This window comes from Oncorhynchus mykiss, chromosome 6 (assembly GCF_013265735.2).
Source record: "Oncorhynchus mykiss isolate Arlee chromosome 6, USDA_OmykA_1.1, whole genome shotgun sequence".
Lineage (NCBI taxonomy): Eukaryota > Metazoa > Chordata > Actinopteri > Salmoniformes > Salmonidae > Oncorhynchus > Oncorhynchus mykiss.
Window position 1 is genome coordinate 316,140 of NC_048570.1, and position 26,856 is coordinate 342,995.

Here is a 26,856-nt window from a genome sequence, read left to right on the forward strand (position 1 = left end):
GGAAAATCACATTTTTGACTGCACTGGTTAAAAAAAATGCTATATTCATTCAATCCAGTTTCAAATCATGAAATAGCATATAAGTTCAATTTATGAATTCAATGATTCACTCATTTGTCCAATTCAAATTACAAAAAAAAATTACATTCAAATTACATTTCTTAAATGCAAATGAAAAAGCGATTAAATGCAGATGTTTCTGTTGGCAGAGACGTACCTGATCATCTCCTCGAAGGCGCTGAACTGCTCTTGTTCCCGTTGGCGCCGCTGCAGTTCCACCACACGCTCCCGCTCTGCTTCTAGCGCCTGCTGCTTCGACTGCTGCTGCGCCAAGGTTACCTCCTCCGCTTTCTACAAACACAGTAGTGACACACACACACATTAGCAAATCAACCAGATCCGGTGGGCAGAGGGCTCTACTGAGGGTATAAAGTTGGAAAATGGGCAGGAAGGGCTACAGAGGTGGGCAGAAGTCTTGTTACCTTTTTGATGAGATACTGTGCATGCTCCTGCTCATATATCTTGAGAAGAGCCTTCTTCAGCACCTCTGCTTGAGGGAAGGCCACCTCCTTCAGCCTCTGTTGGGACAGATGACAGCATGTCACATCACAAGAGAACCGTAGAGGTCCAAGAACCCTGTTGTTTCACAACCCTGGTCCTCCAGTACCCCCCCAACACTGGTCCTCCAGAACCAACCCTGGTCCTCCAGCGGATCAGGGTCGGGCTGTCTGGGGGGTCCTGGAGGACCAGGGTTGGGGGAACTGGATGACCAGGGTTGGGCTGCTGGAGGACCGGATCACCAGGTTTGGGCTGCTGGAGGACCAGGTTTGGGCTGCTGGAGGACCAGGTTTGGGCTGCTGGAGGACCAGGTTTGGGCTGCTGGAGGACCAGGTTTGGGCTGCTGGAGGACCAGGGTTGGGGGAACTGGATGACCAGGGTTGGGCTGCTGGAGGACCGGATCACCAGGTTTGGGCTGCTGGAGGACCAGGTTTGGGCTGCTGGAGGACCAGGTTTGGGCTGCTGGAGGACCAGGTTTGGGCTGCTGGAGGACCAGGTTTGGGCTGCTGGAGGACCAGGTTTGGGCTGCTGGAGGACTGGAGGACTGGAACACCAGGGTTGGGGGAACTGGTTGACCAGGTTTGGGCTGCTGGAGGACCAGGTTTGGGCTGCTGGAGGACCAGGGTTGGGCTGCTGGGGGACTGGAGGACCAGGGTTGGGCTGCTGGGGGACTGGAGGATCAGGGTTGGGCTGCTGGGGGACTGGAGGACCAGGGTTGGGCTGCTGGGGGACTGGAGGACCAGGGTTGGGCTGCTGGGGGACTGGAGGACCAGGGTTGGGCTGCTGGGGGACTGGAGGACCAGGGTTGGGCTGCTGGGGGACTGGAGGACCAGGGTTGGGCTGCTGGGGGACTGGAGGACCAGGGTTGGGCTGCTGGGGGACTGGAGGACCAGGGTTGGGCTGCTGGGGGACTGGAGGACCAGGGTTGGGCTGCTGGGGGACTGGAGGACTGGAGCGTGAAACAGTTAGAATCTGGAATGGTACCTTCAAGGTGTCCTTCTTCTCTGGAATGTTGGCTGTTTTGTAATCTCTATGTTTAGGAAGCTTCTCAATGAAGAGCCTGAATAGAAGCATGATGATAAACAGAAACACATCTTCATGACATCGCAAAAATCTGAAACTTTTTGTCTAAAAATGATGCAGAAAAACTAATCCATGCTTTTGTCACTTCTAGATTAGACTACTGCAATGCTCTACTTTCCGGCTACCCGGATAAAGCACTAAATAAACTTCAGTTAGTGCTAAATACGGCTGCTAGAATCTCTACTAGAACCAAAAATGTGATCATATTAGTCTCCCTACACTGTCTTCCTGTTAAGGCAAGGGCTGATTTCAAGGTTTTACCGCTAAGCATTACATGGACTTGCTCCTACCTATCTTTACAATTTGGTCCTGTCGTACACACAAACACTACGGTCACAAAAAGCAGGCCTGCTTACTGTCCCTAGAATGTCTAAGCAAACAGCTGGAGGCTGTAGTAGTCTTGCTTACTGGTGCTCTTCCATGCCGTCCCTAGGAGGGGTGTCACGTGAGTGGGTTGAGTCACTGACGTGATCTTCCTGTCCGGTTTTGCAGGAGATCTTTGTGGGCTATACTCAGCCTTGTCTCAGGGGAGAAGGTTGGTGGTCTGCTGATATCCCTTCTAGTGGTGTGGGGGCTGTGCTTTGGCAAAGTGGGTGGGGTTATATCCTGCTTGGTTGGCCCTGTCCGGGGGTATCACCGAACAAGGCCACAGTGTCCCCCGACCCACACCTGTCTCAGTCTCCAGTATCTATGCTGCAATAGTCTGTGCCGGGGGCCTTGGGTCAGTATGTATGGTGTATTAGTCCTGTCTGGAGTATTTTTCCTGTCCTAACTGGTGTATTAGTCCTGTCCTATCTGGTGTATTAGTCCTGTCCTATCTGGAGTATTAGTCCTGTCCTATCTGGTGTATTAGTCCTGTCCTATCTGGAGTATTTTTCCTGTCCTAACTGGCGTATTAGTCCTGTCCTATCTGGTGTATTAGTCCTGTCCTATCTGGTGTATTAGTCATGTCCTATCTGGTGTATTAGTCCTGTCTGGAGTATTTTTCCTGTCCTAACTGGGGTATTAGTCCTGTCCGATCTGGTGTATTAGTCCTGTCTGGAGTATTTTTCCTGTCCTAACTGGGGTATTAGTCCTGTCCTATCTGGTGTATTAGTCCTGTCTGGAGTATTTTTCCTGTCCTAACTGGTGTATTAGTCCTGTCCTAACTGGGGTATTAGTCCTGTCCTATCTGGTGTATTAGTCCTGTCCTATCTGGTGTATTAGTCCTGTCCTATCTGGAGTATTAGTCCTGTCCTATCTGGTGTATTAGACCTGTCCTATCTGGAGTATTAGTCCTGTCCAATCTGGAGTATTAGTCCTGTCCTATCTGGAGTATTAGTCCTGTCCTATCTGGAGTATTAGTCCTGTCCTATCTGGTGTATTTCTCCTGTCCTGTCTGGAGTATTTCTCCTGTCCTGTCTGGAGTATTTCTCCTGTCCTGACTGGAGTATTTCTCCTGTCCTATCTGGAGTATTAGTCCTGTCCTATCTGGTATATTAGTCCTGTCCTATCTGGTGTATTAGTCCTGTCCTATCTGGTGTATTAGTCCTGTCCTATCTGGTGTATTAGTCCTGTCCTATCTGGAGTATTAGTCCTGTCCTATCTGGAGTATTAGTCCTGTCCTGTCTGGAGTATTAGTTTTGTCTGGAGTATTTTCTCCTGTCCTATCTGGTGTATTAGTCCTGTCCTATCTGGTGTATTAGTCCTGTCCTATCTGGTGTATTAGTCCTGTCCTATCTGGAGTTTTTCTCCTGTCCTATCTGGTGTATTAGTCCTGTCTGGAGTATTCCTCCTGTCCTATCTGGAGTATTTCTCCTGTCCTATCTGGAGTATTAGTCCTGTCCTATCTGGTGTATTAGTCCTGTCCTATCTGGTGTATTAGTCCTGTCTGGAGTATTTATCCTGTCCTGTCTGGTGTATTAGTCCTGTCTGGAGTATTTCTCATGTCCTGTCTGGTGTATTAGTCCTGTCTGGTGTATTTTTCCTGTCCTATCTGGTGTATTAGTCGTGTGTGGTGCATTTCTCATGTCCTATCTGGTGTATTAGTCCTGTCAGGTGTATTTCTCCTGTCCTATCTGGTGTATTAGTCCTGTCCTATCTGGAGTATTAGTCCTGTCCTATCTGGAGTATTAGTCCTGTCCTATCTGGTGTATTAGTCATGTCCTATCTGGAGTACTTCTCCTGTCCTATCTGGTATATTAGTCCTGTCCTATCTGGTGTATTAGTCCTGTCAGGTGTATTTCTCCTGTCCTATCTGGAGTATTAGTCATGTCCTATCTGGAGTACTTCTCCTGTCCTATCTGGTATATTAGTCCTGTCCTATCTGGTGTATTAGTCCTGTCCTATCTGGTGTAGTAGTCCTGTCCTATCTGGAGTAATAGTCCTGTCCTATCTGGAGTATTGGTCCTGTCCTATCTGGAGTATTAGTCTTGTCTGGAGTATTTTCTCCTGTCCATCTGGTGTATTAGTCCTGTCCTATCTGGTGTATTAGTCCTGTCTGGAGTATTTCTCCAGTCCTGTCTGGAGTATTAGTCCTGTCCTATCTGGAGTATTAGTCCTGTCCTATCTGGTGTATTAGTCCTGTCTGGAGTATTAGTCCTGGCTGGTGTATTAGTCCTGTCCTATCTGGAGTATTAGTCCTGTCCTATCTGGAGTATTAGTCATGTCCTATCTGGAGTATTAGTCCTGTCCTATCTGGTGTAGTAGTCCTGTCCTATCTGGTGTAGTAGTCCTGTCCTATCTGGTGTAGTAGTCCTGTCTGGAGTATTAGTCCTGTCCTATCTGGAGTATTAGTCCTGTCCTATCTGGTGTATTAGTCCTGTCTGGAGTATTAGTCCTGTCATATCTGGTGTATTTCTCCTGTCCTATCTGGAGTATTAGTCCTGTCCTATCTGGAGTATTAGTACTGTCCTATCTGGTGTATTAGTCCTGTCTGGAGTATTAGTCCTGTCCTATCTGGAGTATTAGTCCTGTCCTATCTGGTGTATTAGTCCTATCTGGAGTATTAGTCCTGTCCTATCTGGTGTATTAGTCCTGTCTGGAGTATTAGTCCTGTCCTATCTGGAGTATTAGTCCTGTCCTATCTGGAGTATTAGTCCTGTCCTATCTGGTGTATTAGTCCTGTCTGGAGTATTTCTCCTGTCATTTCTGGTGTATTAGTCCTGTCTGGAGTATTAGTCCTGTCCTATCTGGTGTATTAGTCCTGTCCTATCTGGAGTATTAGTCCTGTCCTATCTGGAGTATTAGTCCTGTCCTATCTGGAGTATTAGTCCTGTCCTATCTGGAGTATTAGTCCTGTCCTATCTGGAGTATTAGTCCTGTCCTATCTGGAGTATTAGTCCTGTCCTATCTGGAGTATTAGTCCTGTCCTATCTGGAGTATTAGTCCTGTCCTATCTGGAGTATTAGTCCTGTCCTATCTGGAGTATTAGTCCTGTCCTATCTGGAGTATTAGTCCTGTCCTATCTGGAGTATTAGTCCTGTCCTATCTGGAGTATTAGTCCTGTCCTATCTGGAGTATTAGTCCTGTCCTATCTGGAGTATTAGCCCTGTCCTATCTGGTGTATTAGTCCTATCTGGAGCATTTCTCCTGTCCTATCTGGAGTATTTCTCCTGTCCTGTCTGGAGTATTAGTCCTGTCCTATCTGGAGTATTAGTCCTGTCTGGTGTATTAGTCCTGTCTGGAGCATTAGTCCTGTCTGGAGTATTAGTCCTGTCCTATCTGGAGTATTAGTCCTGACTGGAGTATTAGTCCTGTCCTATCTGGAGTATTAGTCCTGTCCTATCTGGTGTATTAGTCCTGTCTGGTGTATTTCTCCTGTCCTATCTGGTGTATTTCTCCTGTCCTGTCTGGAGTATTTCTCCTCTCATGTCTGGAGTATTTCTCCTCTCATGTCTGGAGTATTTCTCCTCTCATGTCTGGAGTATTTCTCCTCTCCTGTCTGGAGTATTTCTCCTGTGATTATTTTTATTTGACCCTGCTGGTCATCTATGAACATCACGAAGAACAATCTGGCCTTAATGGCCATTATATACTCTTGTAATTTCCACCCGGCAAAGACAGAGCCAGAGGACTGGCCACCCCACAGAGCCTGGCTCCTCTCTAGGTTTATTCCTTGGTTCCTGCCTTTCTAGGGAGTTTCTCCTAGCCACCGTGCTTCTACAACTGCATTGCTTGCTGTTTGGGGTTTCTGTATAACACTTTGTGACATCTGCTGATGTAAACAGGGCTTTATAAAAAAACATTTGATTGATTCATATTCCTGACTTATAACAGTGATAGCATGTATTTCAGATGAGGCCCATACTTCCCAGGGCACCTGCTGTGTGTTTCAGATGAGGCCCATACTTCCCAGGGCACCTGCTGTGTGTTTCAGATGAGGCCCATACTTCCCAGGGCACCTGCTGTGTATTTCAGATGAGGCCCATACTTCCCAGGACACCTGCTGTGTGTTTCAGATGAGGCCCATACTTCCCAGGACACCTGCTGTGTGTTTCAGATGAGGCCCATACTTCCCAGGGCACCTGCTGTGTATTTCAGATGAGGCCCATACTTCCCAGGATACCTGCTGTGTGTTTCAGATGAGGCCCATACTTCCCAGGACACCTGCTGTGTGTTTCAGATGAGGCCCATACTTCCCAGGACACCTGCTGTGTGTTTCAGATGAGGCCCATACTTCCCAGGACACCTGCTGTGTGTTTCAGATGAGGCCCATACTTCCCATTCATTTGAGACTAAAGGCATTTTATCTGGATCTAAGCTCTACAGCTCATCTCAACATGATAGTTTATTGGGTTGCAGACAATATGGTACATTGTCCCCACTACTACCATAAACACATGTCCCCAGGGGGGGGAGAGATGCCTGGCTAAGTAACCGGCAACACACTGACACTTCATCCATCTTGGGTTCTCTGTCTTGTGACACGACGGTCTTCTTGGCAACACCTTCATCAGCGGCATCACCCTAAAACCTAGAAATGTAACGGAGCCTAGTTTCACCAACGTAACTTACGTGATGTACTTGTTGTAGAGTACGAAGGCGTGCTCTGCGTTGCCCTCCTCGGTGTAGGTGTTGGCCATACGGATCATCTCCACGCCTGACCTGAAGTACCTCCGGGGAGGAACGTCCTCGTTCACGTCCACAGAGCTGCCCTTCTTGGTCAGGGCACGGACACGGTCCTCAGGGGGCAGGCTGACATCAGTGTGGTCTGCCATCAGGACCTTCCTCCTACACACATGACAGGAAATCAAACCTTTGTTAGTCCGCTTCAGAAATTGCACCCCACACACACACACACACACACACACATATATATATATATATATATAAAAAATAGTGCACTACATATATATATATATAGTGCACTATTTTTTACCAGCTGAACATCAGCACGGCTCGCTGGGGCTCCATCCATCTCCCCTACACACCTGACAGGGACTTAATCAATTAATCAAAAGTATTGATTAAACTCTGGTTTACATCAGCACTTGTCACAGAGGGGCGCGTTCCACAGCTAAGGGCGAGGCAACAACCAATGGTTGCGGGCCATGTCACTGACTGTGTCAGACTGACAGATTGCTATAACATGCGATTTGGTCAAATGATACTCAAAATAGCTATCCAGTTGTTGTAAGATCTGCTGTCAGCAACGTCTAATCAGATGAACGCTCCCAAAGGCCGCGTTTACACAGGAGAGACTTAGTTCTTCACTGGGGTTAGGGTTAGTAGGGTTAACCTAACCCGTTTACACAGGAGAGACTTAGTTCTTCACTGGGGTTAGGGTTAGTAGGGTTAACCTAACCCGTTTACACAGGAGAGACTTAGTTCTTCACTGGGGTTAGGGTTAGTAGGGTTAACCTAACCAGTTTACACAGGAGAGACTTAGTTCTTCACTGGGGTTAGGGTTAGTAGGGTTAACCTAACCCGTTTACACAGGAGAGACTTAGTTCTTCACTGGGGTTAGGGTTAGTAGGGTTAACCTAACCCGTTTACACAGGAGAGACTTAGTTCTTCACTGGGGTTAGGGTTAGTAGGGTTAACCTAACCCGTTTACACAGGAGTGACTTAGTTCTTCACTGGGGTTAGGGTTAGTAGGGTTAACCTAACCAGTTTACACAGGAGAGACTTAGTTCTTCACTGGGGTTAGGGTTAGTAGGGTTAACCTAACCCGTTTACACAGGAGAGACTTAGTTCTTCACTGGGGTTAGGGTTAGTAGGGTTAACCTAACCCGTTTACACAGGAGAGACTTAGTTCTTCACTGGGGTTAGGGTTAGGGTTAGTAGGGTTAACCTAACCCGTTTACACAGGAGTGACTTAGTTCTTCACTGACTGATGAAACTTTAAAATGTGGTACTGTCAAATCACTTTGGATGTTTTTACACAGGCAGACAAATTCTGATGTTTTTTCCCACTAATTGATATTTTACAGATCCACCCACATCACAGATCCACCCACATCACAGATCCACCCACATCACAGATCCACCCACATCACAGATCCACCCACATCACAGATCCACCCACATCAGATATTTTTCAGTGCTGACCTGACTCGCAGCTGCGAGTCGCGTGGAGGCGAATGGATTGAGTTCCGTTCTGATGAGCCCTTCAAAGCTAGCTAATGTATGCTGGCTAGCTGGCAGCCACAGCAGAACGGTGTTAGTTCAAACTTGGAAAGGAAAGTGATGTTTATTTCGATGGGCGAGGGAGAAGTTACTTGTAGTACAGGTCACCAGCTGTATATTTAGAGTAGAACAGCAGCCTAAGAGTTGTTCCATCCTACTTGATTAGAGTAGAACAGCAGCCTAAGAGTTGTTCCATCCTACTTGATTATATTTAGAGTAGAACAGCAGCCTAAGAGTTGTTCCATCCTACTTGATTATATTTAGAGTAGAACAGCAGCCTAAGAGTTGTTCCATACTACTTGATTATATTTAGAGTAGAACAGCAGCCTAAGAGTTGTTCCAGCCTACTTGATTATATTTAGAGTAGGACAGCAGCCTAAGAGTTGTTCCATCCTACTTGATTATATTTAGAGTAGAACAGCAGCCTAAGAGTTGTTCCATTCTACTTGATTAGAGTAGAACAGCAGCCTAAGAGTTGTTCCATCCTACTTGATTATATTTAGAGTAGAACAGCAGCCTAAGAGTTGTTCCAGCCTACTTGATTATATTTAGAGTAGGACAGCAGCCTAAGAGTTGTTCCATCCTACTTGATTATATTTAGAGTAGAACAGCAGCCTAAGAGTTGTTCCATTCTACTTGATTAGAGTAGCACAGCAGCCTAAGAGTTGTTCCATCCTACTTGATTATATTTAGAGTAGAACAGCAGCCTAAGAGTTGTTCCATGCTACTTGATTATATTTAGAGTAGGACAGCAGCCTAAGAGTTGTTCCATCCTACTTGATTATATTTAGAGTAGAACAGCAGCCTAAGAGTTGTTCCATTCTACTTGATTAGAGTAGAACAGCAGCCTAAGAGTTGTTCCATCCTACTTGATTATATTTAGAGTAGAACAGCAGCCTAAGAGTTGTTCCATCCTACTTGATTAGAGTAGAACAGCAGCCTAAGAGTTGTTCCATCCTACTTGATTATATTTAGAGTAGAACAGCAGCCTAAGAGTTGTTCCATCCTACTTGATTAGAGTAGAACAGCAGCCTAAGAGTTGTTCCATCCTACTTGATTATATTTAGAGTAGAACAGCAGCCTAAGAGTTGTTCCATCCTACTTGATTAGAGTAGAACAGCAGCCTAAGAGTTGTTCCATCCTACTTGATTATATTTAGAGTAGAACAGCAGCCTAAGAGTTGTTCCATACTACTTGATTATATTTAGAGTAGAACAGCAGCCTAAGAGTTGTTCCATCCTACTTGATTATATTTAGAGTAGAACAGCAGCCTAAGAGTTGTTCCATCCTACTTTATTATATTTAGAGTAGGACAGCAGCCTAAGAGTTGTTCCATCCTACTTGATTATATTTAGAGTAGAACAGCAGCCTAAGAGTTGTTCCATCCTACTTGATTAGAGTAGAACAGCAGCCTAAGAGTTGTTCCATTCTACTTGATTAGAGTAGAACAGCAGCCCAGGAGTTGTTTCATGTCATTTCAGCCATGGCACACACCATCACAGATTGTTTTGAAATTATTTCAGTAGTTAGATTGGCATTCCTGAAACATTATTTTGTTTAAATGTAATTTTGTCTCAAATTGGCCATTTTAATTGATTGGATTCAGATATTCAATAAATAAAGTCCCAAACTTCTTCCTACCAAAAAAAAAAAACTTGTAAAGCCACCCACGGACCACCCGCACCCCAACCATCAGTATAGAGTAGGAGTTCTCTATGTTTGACAAGTAGTATGAAGCTGTGGCTTCCCTGTGAAAATGGTGATGTTCGCTTGTATTATCTACCATACAGTAGCAGGTTTTGTCCACTAGATGCCACTGTTCCTACTACACTCTTATCCAGTAGATTTGGTTCATTATGAAAATAAATTGTGTGGTCATCCTCAAATTCAAGCCTGTCCTCCATGAAAGCAAATCCGTTGGTCAACCTTTAATGCTTAATCTGTGACCAGGAAACGGAGCCTTTGTGTGTCGTATATTCCCTTAAAAAAAAAGGTCTGGACGAATTACTGTTAGACCTTTCCTGGTGAACAAGTACACCAATAGTTTACAGCAGTTTCAATGTTAAAAGTCCCAAACACACACTGTATTGTGTTTTGCAGTGGTAGTGTTGTTTGATTGAAATGGTAAAGGTCACTAAGTCACACTACATATAGAGCTTATTCCTCATCATTTTATTGACCAACACAAGACTGCTATGCAATTCTTTTTTTTTTTTAAGGTTGTCACCACATTTAAGTTGCTTGCCATCAACGTTTTAGGCTTGTAGAAAAAGTCTTCATAATAGAATTGCAAAGGGATTGCCCTCTGAGAGCAACATCGTGTTGGACTACTCAAGGAGAGTCAGGTTGAAGCAGTAGGTTGCTAAGAGAACGACAAACAATTGATTTCATGGACGACTGACTTGAATTGAGGATGACCACACAATATATTTTCAAAGTTGTAAAGGAAATGTTGTGATCTATTTAACAAAACACCCCAAAAAAGTCTGGAAATCCAGATGTTTTCAAGAGACCCTCCACAACCTGCACCACTCATCCAGGGAGGACAGAAAGTACCAGTGGTATCAACGACCAAGTATCTTGGTTTTCATCTAGACTCTAACCTCAGCGGTGATGCACGTGAAGCAGTGGCCTCACTGAGAAATGGCCTGAAGATTTGGTCACAGTGTACACTACACTGGTCAGGCATGGTCTGGAATACGGTGGAGTGATATTAGTTGGATGCAACAAAAAGCAGCAGCCCCAACTGAACATGGTGCAGAGGAGGGGCCCTGAGGCACATCTCCAGAGGGGGAGCAGTCCAGCCACAGCTCCCGTCACTGCAGAACAATTCTACACATTTTGCTATGAGGCTGAGAGAACAATGTGCAGTTCTATAGCAAATTCCCTTCAATTCTACACATTTTGCCAAGGCTAATACCATCCAAGTGACTCAAACATCATAATGGCATGGGGGCCCCACGCCATGACAAAAATACTCCTGAATGTATAATTTGTTTTATTGTATATTCTCACCTGACTGTCTAGCTTTGATTTAGGTGTTTGTTAGTTATCAAAGTTGATCTTATTGAAAACAATGTCTACACTGTATTTCTGATCAAGTTGATGTTATTTTAAAGGACATCATTTTTTTTTTTTAAACAAGGACATTTCTAAGTGACCCCAAACTTTTGAACGGTAGTGTACATAGGTCCACTATATTTTCTACATACTTTAGGTCCATCCATAAAAGTAATATATATATATATATATATATATATATATATATATATATGACGTAGGTGGCCTGAAAAAAAACACTTAGGAGGCCATCCAAGACATTTCTATGCAGAAAAAAAACTTTCAGATATCTAAATATATGTTTCAGCCTTATATGGACAATCATTAAAATATGTGACCGACCGGCTCAAATCGGTCTTAAGCAGCGAAATGTTGTTTCTTACATTTGATAAAAGTAGAGACTAAACTCTACCTGTGCGACCTACGGATAACAGGCGCGGCCAAAAAGCCTCTCCCTGATAACACACATTGTTATGAAGTTTCCACAATTAAGTTTTCTTATGTATATTAAGTATTTTGTGCATAAACATTTGTGTTTTTTCCCCAGAATGTTGGACTATCTAGCCAAAAGAAAACGTCTGAGCATGATGAATCTGTAGCTAGCCAACTTCTCAATCCATATAATATGTTTGGGAGGCTAGCTAGCCAGCCATGACCGATGTGAAGTTACCCGGACATTTGATGTATGCTAGATGGACATGTTTCACCATAATCCATAATGAAAAACATGAATTGCAGGGTCAATATTGATGTGCCAGCAGTTATAACACTAGCTAGTAGCTTAGCAAAACTAACTTACGTTCGATTGTTTTCAAATTCCCTCCTGGTTGAGCGAGGAAATATGTAGGTTTCACCAACAAATAAGTATCAAAGGATATATCATTCAATTCAGGACCTATTTATCGTTGTCTTTATCAAGTAAATCTTCAGTTAAGTAAATAATTAGCTAGCAAGGTGGCTAATTGTTACAACCGTCTACTTCCGCATCTCCACCAGCGTTTCGTCAGCAACATAAAAAATTAACTTCCGGGTCATGGAATTTCGGCAAAAGAAAAGTGCTCTACGTAACAGAAGAAAGGTGTTGTTGTCTGTATTCATTGATGATATATGACATTGATTGTCTAAGCATTAACATTGATGTGATGGTATTAATTAAAAGTAATTTTGATCGAAATGTGCAAATTGTCCAAACAGATCATTAAGGCAGACGGATTATTTTAAATATGCTATTGGACAATCAACAGATAGAGTTTATTAACCTATACGGTCCAAATAATGATGATCCAAGCTTCTTTTAAAAATATATATAAGAATCTATCAACTCTACAAGCAGCACTAGACTCTATTATTATGGTGGGAGATTTTAATACGGTTTTAAATACCTCTATGGACCTGAAAGGAAATCACACTACAAACTATCACCCTCAGGCACCTAAGGAAATCATGAATGTCATGGATATATTGGAATTAGAGGATATATGGAGACTTAAATACCCTGATCTAGTGAGACATACATGGCGGAGGCTTAATCAAGCTAGTCATCTTGACTACTTTCTTATACCATTCTCTCTGGCACCAAAAGTTTAAAAAGTGTTGATAGGGGACAGAATGCGGTCGGATCATCACATAATTTACATATATATTACTCTTACAGAATTTCCACGTGGGCGAGGATATTGGAAATTGAATCAAAGCCTACTAGATGATAAATTGTTTAGAACTAGGACAGAATAATTTATAACAGACTTTTTCAGACATAACATAGGTACAGCAGATTCCGTTATTGTATGGGACACTTTTAAATGTGCCTTTGGAGAACGTGCAATTCAGTACTCATCTATAAAACAAAAGCCATTTAGATCAAAATAGTCCATATTGACAAAGGAAATTGAAGGACTAACAGTACAGTTAGACAGCATTAAAAACTGTACCATAGAGGCTCAGAGTAAGTTAGAGGAAAAACAAAAAGAAATGGAGGAACTTATTCAAGAAAGATCCAGTGTAATATATTATAAAAATAAAGCCAACTGGATGGAATATTTGGAAAAATGCACCAAATTCTTTTTCAATCTTCAATATAGAAATGCTACCAATTTTTTTTATTGAAACTTGTTACAAATTATATTTTGAAAGAGGAAGTAAAGTACTTTAAGAATATGTTTTCGTTTCAGTCTCCTCCATCTCCACTAACCAAAGATAATTGTATGGATTTTTCCTAATAATAATGTAAAATTAACATCTGTACAGAAAGACTCATGTGAAGCCAAATTACAGAGGAGGAACTTCTTGATGCAATTAAAGCCTTTAAGTCTGGGAAAACTCCAGGGATGGATGGCATACCTTTTTTTGATATGCTCAGAGGACCTCTCCTATATAAACAGTAGATTATCAGACACGCAACACGGTCTGATAACATTATTACTGTAACAGGACCCAAGTGGTATACAGTGGGGCAAAAAAGTATTTAGTCAGCCGCCAATTGTGCAAGTTCTCCCACTTAAAAAGATGAGAGGCCTGTAATTTTCATCATAGGTACACTTCAACTATGACAGACAAAATGAGAACAAAAATATCCAGAATATCACATTGTAGGATTTTTAATGAATTTATTTGCAAATTATGGTGGAAAATAAGCATTTGGTCAATAACAGAAGTTTATCTCAATACTTTGTTATATAACCTTTGTTGGCAATGACAGAGGTCAAACGTTTTCTGTAAGTCTTCACAAGGTTTTCACACACTGTTGCTGGTATTTTGGCCCATTCCTCCATGCAGATCTCCTCCAGAGCAGTGATGTTTTGGGGCTGTTGCTGGGCAACACAGACTTTCAACTCCCTCCAAAGATTTTTTATGGGGTTGAGATCTGGAGACTGGCTAGGCCACTCCAGGACCTTGAAATGCTTCTTACGAAGCCACTCCTTCATTGCCCGGGCGGTGTGTTTGGGATCATTGTCATGCTGAAAGACCCAGCCATGTTTCATCTTCAATGCCCTTGCTGATGGAAGGAGATTTTCACTCAAAATCTCACAATACATGGCCCCATTCATTCTTTCCTTTACACTGATCAGTCGTCCTAGTCCCTTTGCAGAAAAACAGCCCCAAAGCATGATGTTTCCACCCCCATGCTTCACAGTAGGTATGGTGTTCTTTGGATGCAACTCAGCATTCTTTGTCCTCCAAACACGACGAGTTGAGTTTTTACCAAAAAGTTATATTTTGGTTTCATCTGACCTTATGACATTCTCCCAATCTTCTTCTGGATCATCCAAATGCTCTCTAGCAAACTTCAGACGGGCCTGGACATGTACTGGCTTAAGCAGGGGGACACGTCTGGCACTGCAGGATTTGAGTCCCTGGCGGCGTAGTGTGTTACTGATGGTAGGCTTTGTTACTTTGGTCAAAGCTCTCTGCAGGTCATTCACTAGGTCCCCTCGTGTGATTCTGGGATTTTTGCTCACTGTTCTTGTGATCATTTTGACCACACGGGGTGAGATCTTGCGTGGAGCCCCAGATCGACCGAGATTATGTCTTGTATGTCTTCCATTTCCTAATAATTGCTCCCACAGTTGATTTCTTCAAACCAAGCTGCTTACCTATTACAGATTCAGGCTTCCCAGCCTGGTGCAGGTCTACAATTTTGTTTCTGGTGTCCTTTGACAGCTCTTTGGTCTTGGCCATAGTGGAGTTTGGAGTGTGACTGTTTGAGGTTGTGGACAGGTGTCTTTTATACTGATAACAAGTTCAAACAGGTGCCATTAATACAGGTAACGAGTGGAGGACAGAGGAGCCTCTTAAAGCAGAAGTTACAGGTCTGTGAGAGCCAGAAATCTTGCTTATTTGTAGGTAACCAAAACTTATTTTCCACCATAATTTGCAAATAAATTCATTAAAAATCCGACAATGTGATTTTCTGGATTTTTTTTCTCATTTTGTCTGTCATAGTTGAAGTGTACCTATGATGAAAATTACAGGCCTCTCTCATATTTTTAAACGGGAGAACTTGCACAATTGGTGGCTGACTAAATACTTTTTTGCCCCACTGTATATAAAGATCCAGTCCTCTTACACTTCAGTGTTGTGATGCAAAAATCCTAGCAAAATGCTTGGAGCGTAGAATTAAAAAAGTATTGTCAGATATGATTAATTCCAATCAGACAGGTTTGTTACATGGACGATACATTGGAGATAATATAAGACATGTCCTGGAAACAATAGAATACTATGAAATATCGGGGACACCAGGACGGGTTTTCATAGCTGACTTTGAAAAGGCTTTTGATACAGTACGACTGGAGTTCATATATAAATGCCTAGAATATTTCAATTTTGGGGAATCTCTTATAAAATGGGTTAAGGTTATGTATGGTAACCCTAGGTGTAAAATAGTAAATAATGGCTACATCTCAGGAAGTTTTAAACTGTCTAGAAGAGTAAAACAAGGTTGTCCACTATCGGCGTATCTATTTATTATTGCCATTAAAATGTTAGCTATTAAAATTAGATCCAACAATAATATTAAGGGATTAGAAATCCGTGGCTTACAAATGAAGGTGTCATTGTACGCTGATGATTAATGTTTTCTTTTAAAACCACAATTAGAGTCTCTCCACGGCCTCATAGAGGATCTAGATACTTTTGCTATTCTCTCTGGATTAAAACCAATTTATGATAAATGTACCATATTACGTATTGGATCACTAAAAAATGCTAATTTTACATTACTGTGTAGTTTACCAATTAAATTATCTGACGGAGATGTGGACATACTCAGTTTACAAATCCCAAAATAAATAAACGATCTCAGTCCAATAAATGTTTATAGAAGGTTAGCAAAAATAGGTAAGATCTTGCTACCATGGAAAGGAAAATACCTGTCTATTTGTGGAGAAATCACCCTGATTAACTCTTTAGTCATATCACAGTTGACCTATTTGCTTATGGTTTTGCCTACACCTAGAGACCTGCTTTTTAAATTATATGAACATAAAATATTCAATTTGATTTGGAACGGCAAGCCAGACAAAATGAAAAGGGCCTATTTATATAATGAATATTAATTCAGAGGGCAGAAATGATTAAATATTAAAGCATTAGACCTCTCACTAAAGGCATCAGTCAATGTCTCATCCTATGTTCAAGAATGGCCTTTTTCCCTTAATTCAGATTACAACTGCTAATTTTCGTTATTTGAAATGGAAATAATCTCCAAAATATCATTATTTTTTTAAACACATCTTGTAAAGTTAGTTGCAATTTCAGTTTAATCCACCTGAAAAGACAGAACAAACATACAACAAATATTGTGGTTAAACTCAAATATACTAATAGATGTTTTTTTAAGTGTATTTTTCGAAGACATTTAAAAAATATATATAATTTGAGTGAATGATATCATAAATAGGACTGATGGAGTGTTGTCACACATGCAGCTAACACAGACATATGGAAATGTCTGCTCTAGCCAAAATTACAACCAACTAATTGCAGCGTTACCACAGAAATGGAAGAGGCAAGTAAAGGGGATAAAAGTAAGGAACTTGTATGTCGGCCCTGTATTAAAGAACATCAATGGTTAAAGAAAAGTGTGATAAATAAAAACAATTTCATTTAAGGACCAAAAAACTCACAGCTGTGCCATATAAATTGCAAAACAGTTGGGAAGAGATTTTTGATGTACCCATTCCATGGCACATGGTTTATGAATTGATACACAAAACAACGCCAGATTCAAAACTTAAACTTTTTCCATTTATATTACTATACACAATTCTTGCAACTAATAGAATGTTAAATATATGGGGGATACAATCTTCCCAGCTCTGCAGATTCTGCTGTGAGGAGGCAGAGTCATTAGATCATTTATTTTGGTATTGTCCATATGGAGCTCGTTTTTGGTCGGAGGTCCAGGAATGGCTGAAGAATTGCAACATTTGCCTAGAACTAACGCTACAGATAGCAATACTGGGTGATTTGAAAAGCCATAGTCAATCAATCAATAATATAATAATGATATTAGCAAAAATGTGTATCTTTAATTTACAATCTGTAGAAGCTATGAGCATAGAAAGGTTCAGTACTTTTGTGAATCATCACAGCACAGTTGAAAAATATATGGCAAATGGAAATCCAAAATGGATGGTGTTAAGAGATAGATGGGAGGGGTTGAATGGAGTGGAAGGGTGGGACTGGATGGTGTTAAGAGATAGATGGGAGGGGTTGAATGGAGCTGAAGGGGCTGGATGGTGTTAAGAGATAGATGAGAGGGGTTGAATGGAGCTGAAGGGACTGGATGGTGTTAAGAGATAGATGGGAGGGGTTGAATGGAGCTGAAGGGACTGGATGGTGTTAAGAGATAGATGGGAGGGGTTGAATGGAGCTGAAGGGGCTGGATGGTGTTAAGAGATAGATGGGAGGGGTTGAATGGAGCTGAAGGGACTGGATGGTGTTAAGAGATAGATGGGAGGGGTTGAATGGAGTGGAAGGGTGGGACTGGATGGTGTTAAGAGATAGATGGGAGGGGTTGAATGGAGCTGAAGGGACTGCATGGTGTTAAGAGATAGATGGGAGGGGTTGAATGGAGCTGAAGGGACTGGATGGTGTTAAGAGATAGATGGAAGGGGTTGAATGGAGCTGAAGGGGCTGGATGGTGTTAAGAGATAGATGAGAGGGGTTGAATGGAGCTGAAGGGGCTGGATGGTGTTAAGAGATAGATGAGAGGGGTTGAATGGAGCTGAAGGGACTGGATGGTGTTAAGAGATAGATGGGAGGGGTTGAATGGAGCTGAAGGGACTGGATGGTGTTAAGAGATAGATGGGAGGGGTTGAATGGAGCTGAAGGGACTGGATGGTGTTAAGAGATAGATGGGAGGGGTTGAATGGAGCTGAAGGGAGGGACTAACAACAAGATAAACAATGCAAAACATACGATCTGTAAAATGTATATAGGTTCAGAACTGTTGTGAAATAGCACAGTTACAAATATAAATCAAACTGGATGGACATCAGAAATAGAGGAAGGACTAAAGACAAACCAAATATAACTATTGTAAAATAGATTGTGTCTGTAAAATGTGTATAAACTGAAGGTAGAAGCCGAAGTGTTATCGTTTATTAGTTTACTCCAATTGGGGGAAGGGTGGTAGGGAATTATAAAGGTATATTCTAAAAAAGGTATGTATATGTGGGTATGTGTATGTATATAGGTATGCGTTTGTATATACAGTGCCTTGCGAAAGTATTCGGCCCCCTTGAACTTTGCGACCTTTTGCCACAGGCTTCAAACATAAAGATATAAAACTGTATTTTTTTGTGAAGAATCAACAACAAGTGGGACACAATCATGAAGTGGAACGACATTTATTGGATATTTCAAACTTTTTTAACAAATCAAAAACTGAAACATTGGGCGTGCAAAATTATTCAGCCCCCTTAAGTTAATACTTTGTAGCGCCACCTTTTGCTGCGATTACAGCTGTAAGTCGCTTGGGGTTATGTCTCTATCAGTTTTGCACATCGAGAGACTGACATTTTTTCCCATTCCTCCTTGCAAAACAGCTCGAGTTAAGTGAGGTTGGATGGAGAGCATTTGTGAACAGCAGTTTTCAGTTCTTTCCACAGATTCTCGATTGGATTCAGGTCTGGACTTTGACTTGGCCATTCTAACACCTGGATATGTTTATTTTTGAACCATTCCATTGTAGATTTTGCTTTATGTTTTGGATCATTGTCTTGTTGGAAGACAAATCTCCGTCCCAGTCTCAGGTCTTTTGCAGACTCCATCAGGGTTTCTTCCAGAATGGTCCTGTATTTGGCTCCTGTTACGCACGCCTCTATGAAGAGGGAACGCAACACCCTGCTACAACTAAACTCTCCGTGAAGTGAAAAAGGTATGGACTGTAGGTGCGAGTAAGGATGACAACAGGCAGAATGTGGTACCGTTTACAAGGACTTTATTCCTTTACACGGTAATATGGGGAAAAGGGGCTGGACGGAACCAAAGCAAAGAAAGTAAATCTCAAAGCCCCCTCTCCTATCTTACCTGCCTAACCACTTTTACCTAATTTAGCACCACCTGGTGCCCTAACCAAAATTCAGGGGGTGGTCCGCCCAGGTCTTACCTAGTGTGCCTAGACAGTGAATATACTACGGGTATATGTATGCCCGCGGGCCTCTTGCCTAAGCACTCCCAAGGTGCCTTCCCCTTTCCCCCTGGGAACAAATTAAACAGAATATTAAACAATTTCACAAACAAACTAAGAAACAAAGTACATCAAATAAGCTCTATCTGAGCAACAAACTCACAAACCATACCAACAACGAACTCCCAGCAAAAATCTCTCTCAGCAATCCCTACCTACAAAATCTCTCTCTCCTAAACAGAACACTGGCTTTTATATAGCTTCAGAATGAATGTAACTGGAGACAGCTGTGTCTAGACGAGGGGGCGGGGTCAACTCTCCAATTAGCCCTGGAGTCGACCAATCAGCTGCTTGAGGGATTTCAGGAAGCCATTTCCTGAAATAAAACACATGCAAATACACAAACTACAACACATACACTGGGGAACGTAACAGCTCCATCCATCTTCCCATCAATTTTAACCATCTTCCCTGTCCCTGCTGAAGAAAAGCAGGCCCAAACCATGATGCTGCCACCACCATGTTTGACAGTGGGGATGTTGTGTTCAGGGTGATGAGATGTGTTGCTTTTACGCCAAACATAACGTTTTGCATTGTTGCCAAAAAGTTCAATTTTGGTTTCATCTGACCAGAGCACCTTCTTCCACATGTTTGGTGTGTCTCCCAGGTGGCTTGTGGCAAACTTTAAACAACACTTTTTATGGATATCTTTAAGAAATGGCTTTCTTCTTGCCACTCTTCCATAAAGGCCAGATTTGTGCAATATACGACTGATTGTTGTCCTATGGACAGAGTCTCCCACCTCAGCTGTAGATCTCTGAGTGATCATGGGCCTCTTGGCTGCATCTCTGATCAGTCTTCTCCTTGTATGAGCTGAAAGTTTAGAGGGACGGCCAGGTCTTGGTAGATTTGCAGTGGTCTGATACTCCTTCCATTTCAATATTATCGCTTGCACAGTGCTCCTTGGGATGTTTAAAGCTTGGGAAATCTTTTTGTATCCAAATCCGGCTTTAAACTTCTTCACAACAGTATCTCGGACCTGCCTGGTGTGTTCCTTGTTCTTCATGATGCTCTCTGCGCTTTTAACGGACCTCTGAGACTATCACAGTGCAGGTGCATTTATACGGAGACTTGATTACACACAGGTGGATTGTATTTATCATCATTAGTCATTTAGGTCAACATTGGATCATTCAGAGATCCTCACTGAACTTCTGGAGAGAGTTTGCTGCACTGAAAGTAAAGGGGCTGAATAATTTTGCACTCCCAATTTTTCAGTTTTTGATTTGTTAAAAAAGTTTGAAATATCCAATAAATGTCGTTCCACTTCATGATTGTGTCCCACTTGTTGTTGATTCTTCACAAAAAACTACAGTTTTATATCTTTATGTTTGAAGCCTGAAATGTGGCAAAAGGTCGCAAAGTTCAAGGGGGCCGAATACTTTCGCAAGGCACTGTATATTGATGGAAGCAACAATCTTTCTGAAATATTAAGCTGATCCTCCCCTATTAAAAACCCCCTAAAAAACATTGATTCCTACTTTGTTAAAGTTTAAGTGACATTTGCATTAAATGTGGGTTAGGCCAAATGCCAGCGAGCAATGAGGACTTGGCCCAATCGTACGTAATATTGAACGACTGTCCAGAATCGACTCGGGCTGATTTCTTCTGCCATAACTGAGGAGACACCGACTCGGGCTGATTTCTTCTGCCATAACTGAGGAGACATCGACTCGGGCTGATTTCTTCTGCCATAACTGAGGAGACATCGACTCGGGCTGATTTCTTCTGCCATAACTGAGGAGACATCGACTCGGGCTGATTTCTTCTGCCATAACTGAGGAGACACCGACTCGGGCTGATTTCTTCTGCCATAACTGAGGAGACACCGACTCGGGCTGATTTCTTCTGCCATAACTGAGGAGACATCGACTCGGGCTGATTTCTTCTGCCATAACTGAGGAGACATCGACTCGGGCTGATTTCTTCTGCCATAACTGAGGAGACATCGACTCGGGCTGATTTCTTCTGCCATAACTGAGGAGACATCGACTCGGGCTGATTTCTTCTGCCATAACTGAGGAGACATCGACTCGGGCTGATTTCTTCTGCCATAACTGAGGAGACATCGACTTGGGCTGATTTCTTCTGCCAATACTGAGGAGACATCGACTCGGGCTGATTTCTTCTGCCATAACTGAGGAGACATCGACTCGGGCTGATTTCTTCTGCCATAACTGAGGAGACATCGACTCGGGCTGATTTCTTCTGCCATAACTGAGGAGACACCGACTCGGGCTGATTTCTTCTGCCATAACTGAGGAGACACCGACTCGGGCTGATTTCTTCTGCCATAACTGAGGAGACATCGACTCGGGCTGATTTCTTCTGCCATAACTGAGGAGACATCGACTCGGGCTGATTTCTTCTGCCATAACTGAGGAGACATCGACTCGGGCTGATTTCTTCTGCCATAACTGAGGAGACATCGACTCGGGCTGATTTCTTCTGCCATAACTGAGGAGACATCGACTCGGGCTGATTTCTTCTGCCATAACTGAGGAGACATCGACTTGGGCTGATTTCTTCTGCCAATACTGAGGAGACATCGACTCGGGCTGATTTCTTCTGCCATAACTGAGGAGACATCGACTCGGTCTGATTTCTTCTGCCATAACTGAGGAGACATCGACTCGGGCTGATTTCTTCTGCCATAACTGAGGAGACACCGACTCGGGCTGATTTCTTCTGCCATAACTGAGGAGACACCGACTCGGGCTGATTTCTTCTGCCATAACTGAGGAGACATCGACTCGGGCTGATTTCTTCTGCCATAACTGAGGAGACATCGACTCGGGCTGATTTCTTCTGCCATAACTGAGGAGACATCGACTCGGGCTGATTTCTTCTGCCATAACTGAGGAGACATCGACTCGGGCTGATTTCTTCTGCCATAACTGAGGAGACATCGACTCGGGCTGATTTCTTCTGCCATAACTGAGGAGACATCGACTCGGGCTGATTTCTTCTGCCATAACTGAGGAGACATCGACTTGGGCTGATTTCTTCTGCCAATACTGAGGAGACATCGACTCGGGCTGATTTCTTCTGCCATAACTGAGGGGACATCGACTCGGGCTGATTTCTTCTGCCATAACTGAGGAGACATCGACTCGGTCTGATTTCTTCTGCCATAACTGAGGAGACACCGACTCGGTCTGATTTCTTCTGCCATAACTGAGGAGACATCGACTCGGTCTGATTTCTTCTGCCATAACTGAGGGGACATCGACTCGGGCTGATTTCTTCTGCCATAACTGAGGAGACATCGACTCGGGCTGATTTCTTCTGCCATAACTGAGGAGACACTGCCGGTGTCTTGACAGTGTCTCACCAGAAGTGGCACGATGCAAATTCACATTCATTTTACCCATCCACCCCAGATAGTTTTCAGTTCAGTTACATTACACTATTACATGATCAAAATACAAACAGCTGTAACAACCTTATACAATGAACAAGTAGACATATTCTCATTGCTCAAAATTGTATTTTATTTGAACAGGAAAGATATTACAATTAAAAAATCACGTGGGGAGTAGGATCAGAGACCACAACATCACCTACAGTCTCCACTGCAGCCTGTCACAAAACATGTGCCTTTCACTACAACCAATACCATAGGCATCCATCTCTTGTATTGCTACCATGTTGTTGTCATGTTGTGTTGCTACCATGTTGTTGTTATGTTGTGTTGCTACCATGTTGTTGTCATGTTGTATTGCTATCATGTTGTGTTGCTACCATGTTGTTGTCATGTTGTGGTGCTACCATGTTGTTGTCATGTTGTATTGCTATCATGTTGTGTTGCTACCATGTTGTTGTCATGTTGTGTTGCTACCATGTTGTTGTCATGTTGTGGTGCTACCATGTTGTTGTCATGTTGTGGTGCTACCATGTTGTCATGTTGTGTTGCTACCATGTTGTTGTCATGTTGTGGTGCTACCATGTTGTTGTCATGTTGTGTTGCTACCATGTTGTTGTCATGTTGTGTTGCTACCATGTTGTTGTCATGTTGTGTTGCTACCATGTTGTTGTCATGTTGTGGTGCTACCATGTTGTCATGTTGTGTTGCTACCATGTTGTTGTCATGGTGTGGTGCTACCATGTTGTTGTTATGTTGTGTTGCTACCATGTTGTCATGTTGTGTTGCTGCTATGTTTTTGTCATGTTGTGTTGCTGCTATGTTGTCTCTGGTCATGGTTTTAAAAGATCACTGAAGTATCAACTTTGCTGTGGGTCCATGGAAGCTGCAGTATTGAAATATAATTGTAACATGGTCTGAGAAAAACAATATTGGAAGGCCAATTCAAGCATTGTCTAACATGACTAGTATTTTTGAAAAGCAATTTTACCAGTTTTATGGTAAAGAGAATTTGGTGTAATGTGCATGGCCTTCTACATCTGATGACTGAATACTATCTCAGGGTTTATTTTAGAAAACTTTTGTTTTGAAGTTATAATTTACCTGGATTAAATCTGGGCGAGGAGTGTAGTCTCCTGGATTAAATCTGGGTGAGGAGTGTAGTCTCCTGGATTAAATCTGGGTGAGGAGTGTAGTCTCCTGGATTAAATCTGGGTGAGGAGTGTAGTCTCCTGGATTAAATCTGGGTGAGGAGTGTAGTCTCCTGGATTAAATATGGGTGAGGAGTGTAGTCTCCTGGATTAAATATGGGTGAGGAGTGTAGTCTCCTGGATTAAATCTGGGTGAGGAGTGTAGTCTCCTGGATTAAATCTGGGTGAGGAGTGTAGTCTCCTGGATTAAATATGGGTGAGGAGTGTAGTCTCCTGGATTAAATCTGGGTGAGGAGTGTAGTCTCCTGGATTAAATCTGGGTGAGGAGTGTAGTCTCCTGGATTAAATCTGGGTGAGGAGTGTAGTCTCCTGGATTAAATCTGGGTGAGGAGTGTAGTCTCCTGGATTAAATATGGGCGAGGAGTGTAGCCTCCTGGATTAAATCTGGGTGAGGAGTGTAGTCTCCTGGATTAAATCTGGGTGAGGAGTGTAGTCTCCTGGATTAAATCTGGGTGAGGAGTCTAGCCTCCTGGATTAAATCTGGGTGAGGAGTGTAGCCTCCTGGATTAAATATGGGTGAGGAGTGTAGCCTCCTGGATTAAATATGTGTGCATAAGTGTGCTCTCTCTAATTCTCTCTTTCTCTCTCTCGGAGGACCTGAGCCCTATGACCAAGCCTCAGGACTACCTGGCCTGATGGCTCCTTGCTGTCCCCAGTCCACCTGGTCGTGCTGCTGCTCCAGTTTCAACTATTCTGCCTGCGGCTATGGACCCCTGACCTGTTCAAAGGACATACTACCTGTCCCAGACCTGCTTTTTTCAACTCTCTAGAGACAGCAGGAGCGGTAGAGATACTCTGAAGGATCGGCTATGAAAAGCCAACTGACATTTAATCCTGAGGTGCTGACTTGCTGCAACCTCAACAACTACTGTGATTATTATTATTTGACCCTGCTGGTCATCTATTAACATTTGAACATCTTGGCCATGTTCTGTTATAATCTCCACCCGGCCCAGCCAGAAGAGGACTGGCCACCCCTCATAGCGTGGTTCCTCTCTAGGTTTCTTCCTAGGTTCCTTCCATTTTTTTAGGCTGGGTTTCTGTACAGCACTTTGAGATATCAGCTGATGTAAGAAGGGCTTTATGAATAAATTTGATTGAAATAAATGTGGTGAAGGGGAGGACACAGGTTAAAGAAGGATTTTTAAGCCTTGAGACATGGATTGTGTATGTGGGCATTCAGAGGGTGAATGGGCAAAAAAATATTTACGTGTCATTGAACGGGGTTATGGTAGAGGTTTTTCATTCTTAACAGTTTCCTGTGTGTATAAAGAATGGTCCACCACCCAAAGGACATCCAGCCAACTTGACAACTGTGGGAAGCATTGGAGTCAACATGGGCCAGCATCCCTGTGGAACGCTTTAGAGACCTTGTAGAGTCCCCGCACTGACGAATTGAGGCTGTTCTGAGGGCAAAAGGGGATACAACTCAATAACATACTCCATTCATAACCACTGCATTGGGAACATCCCATGTAGCATTACTGTCCTCTGATTCAAATGAAAAGGCTCTGATCATGTCACATCGGGAGAGAATCACAAATTCTCTCATTCTGGGGTTGCTTCCTAAACGGCAGCCTTTTGACCAGGGACAAGAAGCCGGGGACTGAATTGTGTTTGTTTCCAAAGAAGACCCCCAAGACACATAGGATACAGTGTATTTATTTCATAGGTTACATGGCAAAGATGCAAAATAACAAGATAGATATTGTTTTTTAATAAATGGCAGTCATCTTCAACATTAGCAGAAATGGTTTGTTCTCCGGCATGACAGACGGCAATATTCACAGACCTCTCCCTACCATAATCTGGTTTAGTTACCGATACTACCCTCAAAAACAGACCTTGAAGGGTTTAAACTCCTGCCTGGTTTAGTTACCGATACTACCCTCAAAACCAGACCTTGAAGGGTTGGTTTAAACCTCTCCCTACCATAACCTGGTTTAGTTACCAATACTACCCTCAAAAACAGACCTTGAAGGGTTAGTTTAAACCTCTCCCAACCATAACCTGGTTTAGTTACCAATACTACCCTCAAAAACAGACATTGAAGGGTTAGTTTAAACTTCTGCCTGGTTGAGTTACTGATGCTAACCTCAAAAACACAGCCAACCGAAAATACATGAAACTTAATATTTTTTCTTTTTAGCGTGAATGAAGTATAATTCACAAAGATTTTCTACTGCTCAAAACATAAGAGTATTTCAATTCATGGCAACAAGTCTTATTCAAGATTAATATTAGATAGAAACATAACATTAATTTTACAATAAAAAATATTTTTTGCACAAAAAAAAAGAAGAAATAAATAAAAGGCAAAAAGAACAGGGTGGAGACACCCCACCCAGACCAAGGTAAAGAACAGGGTGGAGACACCCCACCCAGACCAAGGTAAAGAACAGGGTGGAGACACCCCACCCAGACCAAGGTAAAGAACGGGGTGGAGACACCCCACCCAGACCAAGGTAAAGAACAGGGTGGAGACACCCCACCCAGACCAAGGTAAAGAACAGGGTGGAGACACCCCACCCAGACCAAGGTAAAGAACAGGGTGGAGACACCCCACCCAGACCAAGGTAAAGAACAGGGTGGAGACACCCCACCCAGACCAAGGTAAAGAACAGGGTGGAGACACCCCACCCAGACCAAGGTAAAGAACAGGGTGGAGACACCCCACCCAGACCAAGGTAAAGAACAGGGTGGAGACACCCCACCCATACCAAGGTAAAGAACAGGGTGGAGACACCCCACCCAGACCAAGGTAAAGAACAGGG

At 42.9% G+C, this 26,856-nt stretch overlaps 1 protein-coding gene and 1 long non-coding RNA gene across 6 annotated transcripts in view; both read right to left on the bottom strand.

Moving 5' to 3' along the window:
• LOC110525125 (STAM-binding protein-like A) overlaps window positions 1-12,364 on the bottom strand; it is a 35,439-nt gene extending 23,075 nt beyond the window's left edge. For 2 of the 5 annotated variants that reach the window (XM_036979173.1, XM_036979174.1), the window contains exons 1-5: window positions 12,110-12,364; window positions 6,637-6,852; window positions 1,543-1,618; window positions 483-578; window positions 218-351 (exon numbers count right to left, since the gene is read on the bottom strand). In XM_036979173.1, coding sequence (XP_036835068.1) covers window positions 218-351; window positions 483-578; window positions 1,543-1,618; window positions 6,637-6,839 — 509 coding nt within the window. In that variant the 5' untranslated portion in view covers window positions 6,840-6,852; window positions 12,110-12,364. Of the gene's footprint in view, window positions 1-217; window positions 352-482; window positions 579-1,542; window positions 1,619-6,636; window positions 6,861-12,109 lie in introns of all 5 variants that reach the window. The other 3 variants (XM_036979172.1, XM_036979171.1, XM_036979175.1) reach the window with 3 other exon arrangements.
• A 13,364-nt stretch (window positions 12,365-25,728) lies between these two features.
• LOC110525126 lies at window positions 25,729-26,540 on the bottom strand. Its single transcript, XR_005051977.1, has 2 exons — window positions 26,149-26,540; window positions 25,729-26,076 (listed from the first exon to the last, which is right to left on the bottom strand). It is a non-coding gene; the product is annotated as an uncharacterized LOC110525126 (long non-coding RNA).
• Between the last annotated feature and the right edge of the window lie 316 nt (window positions 26,541-26,856).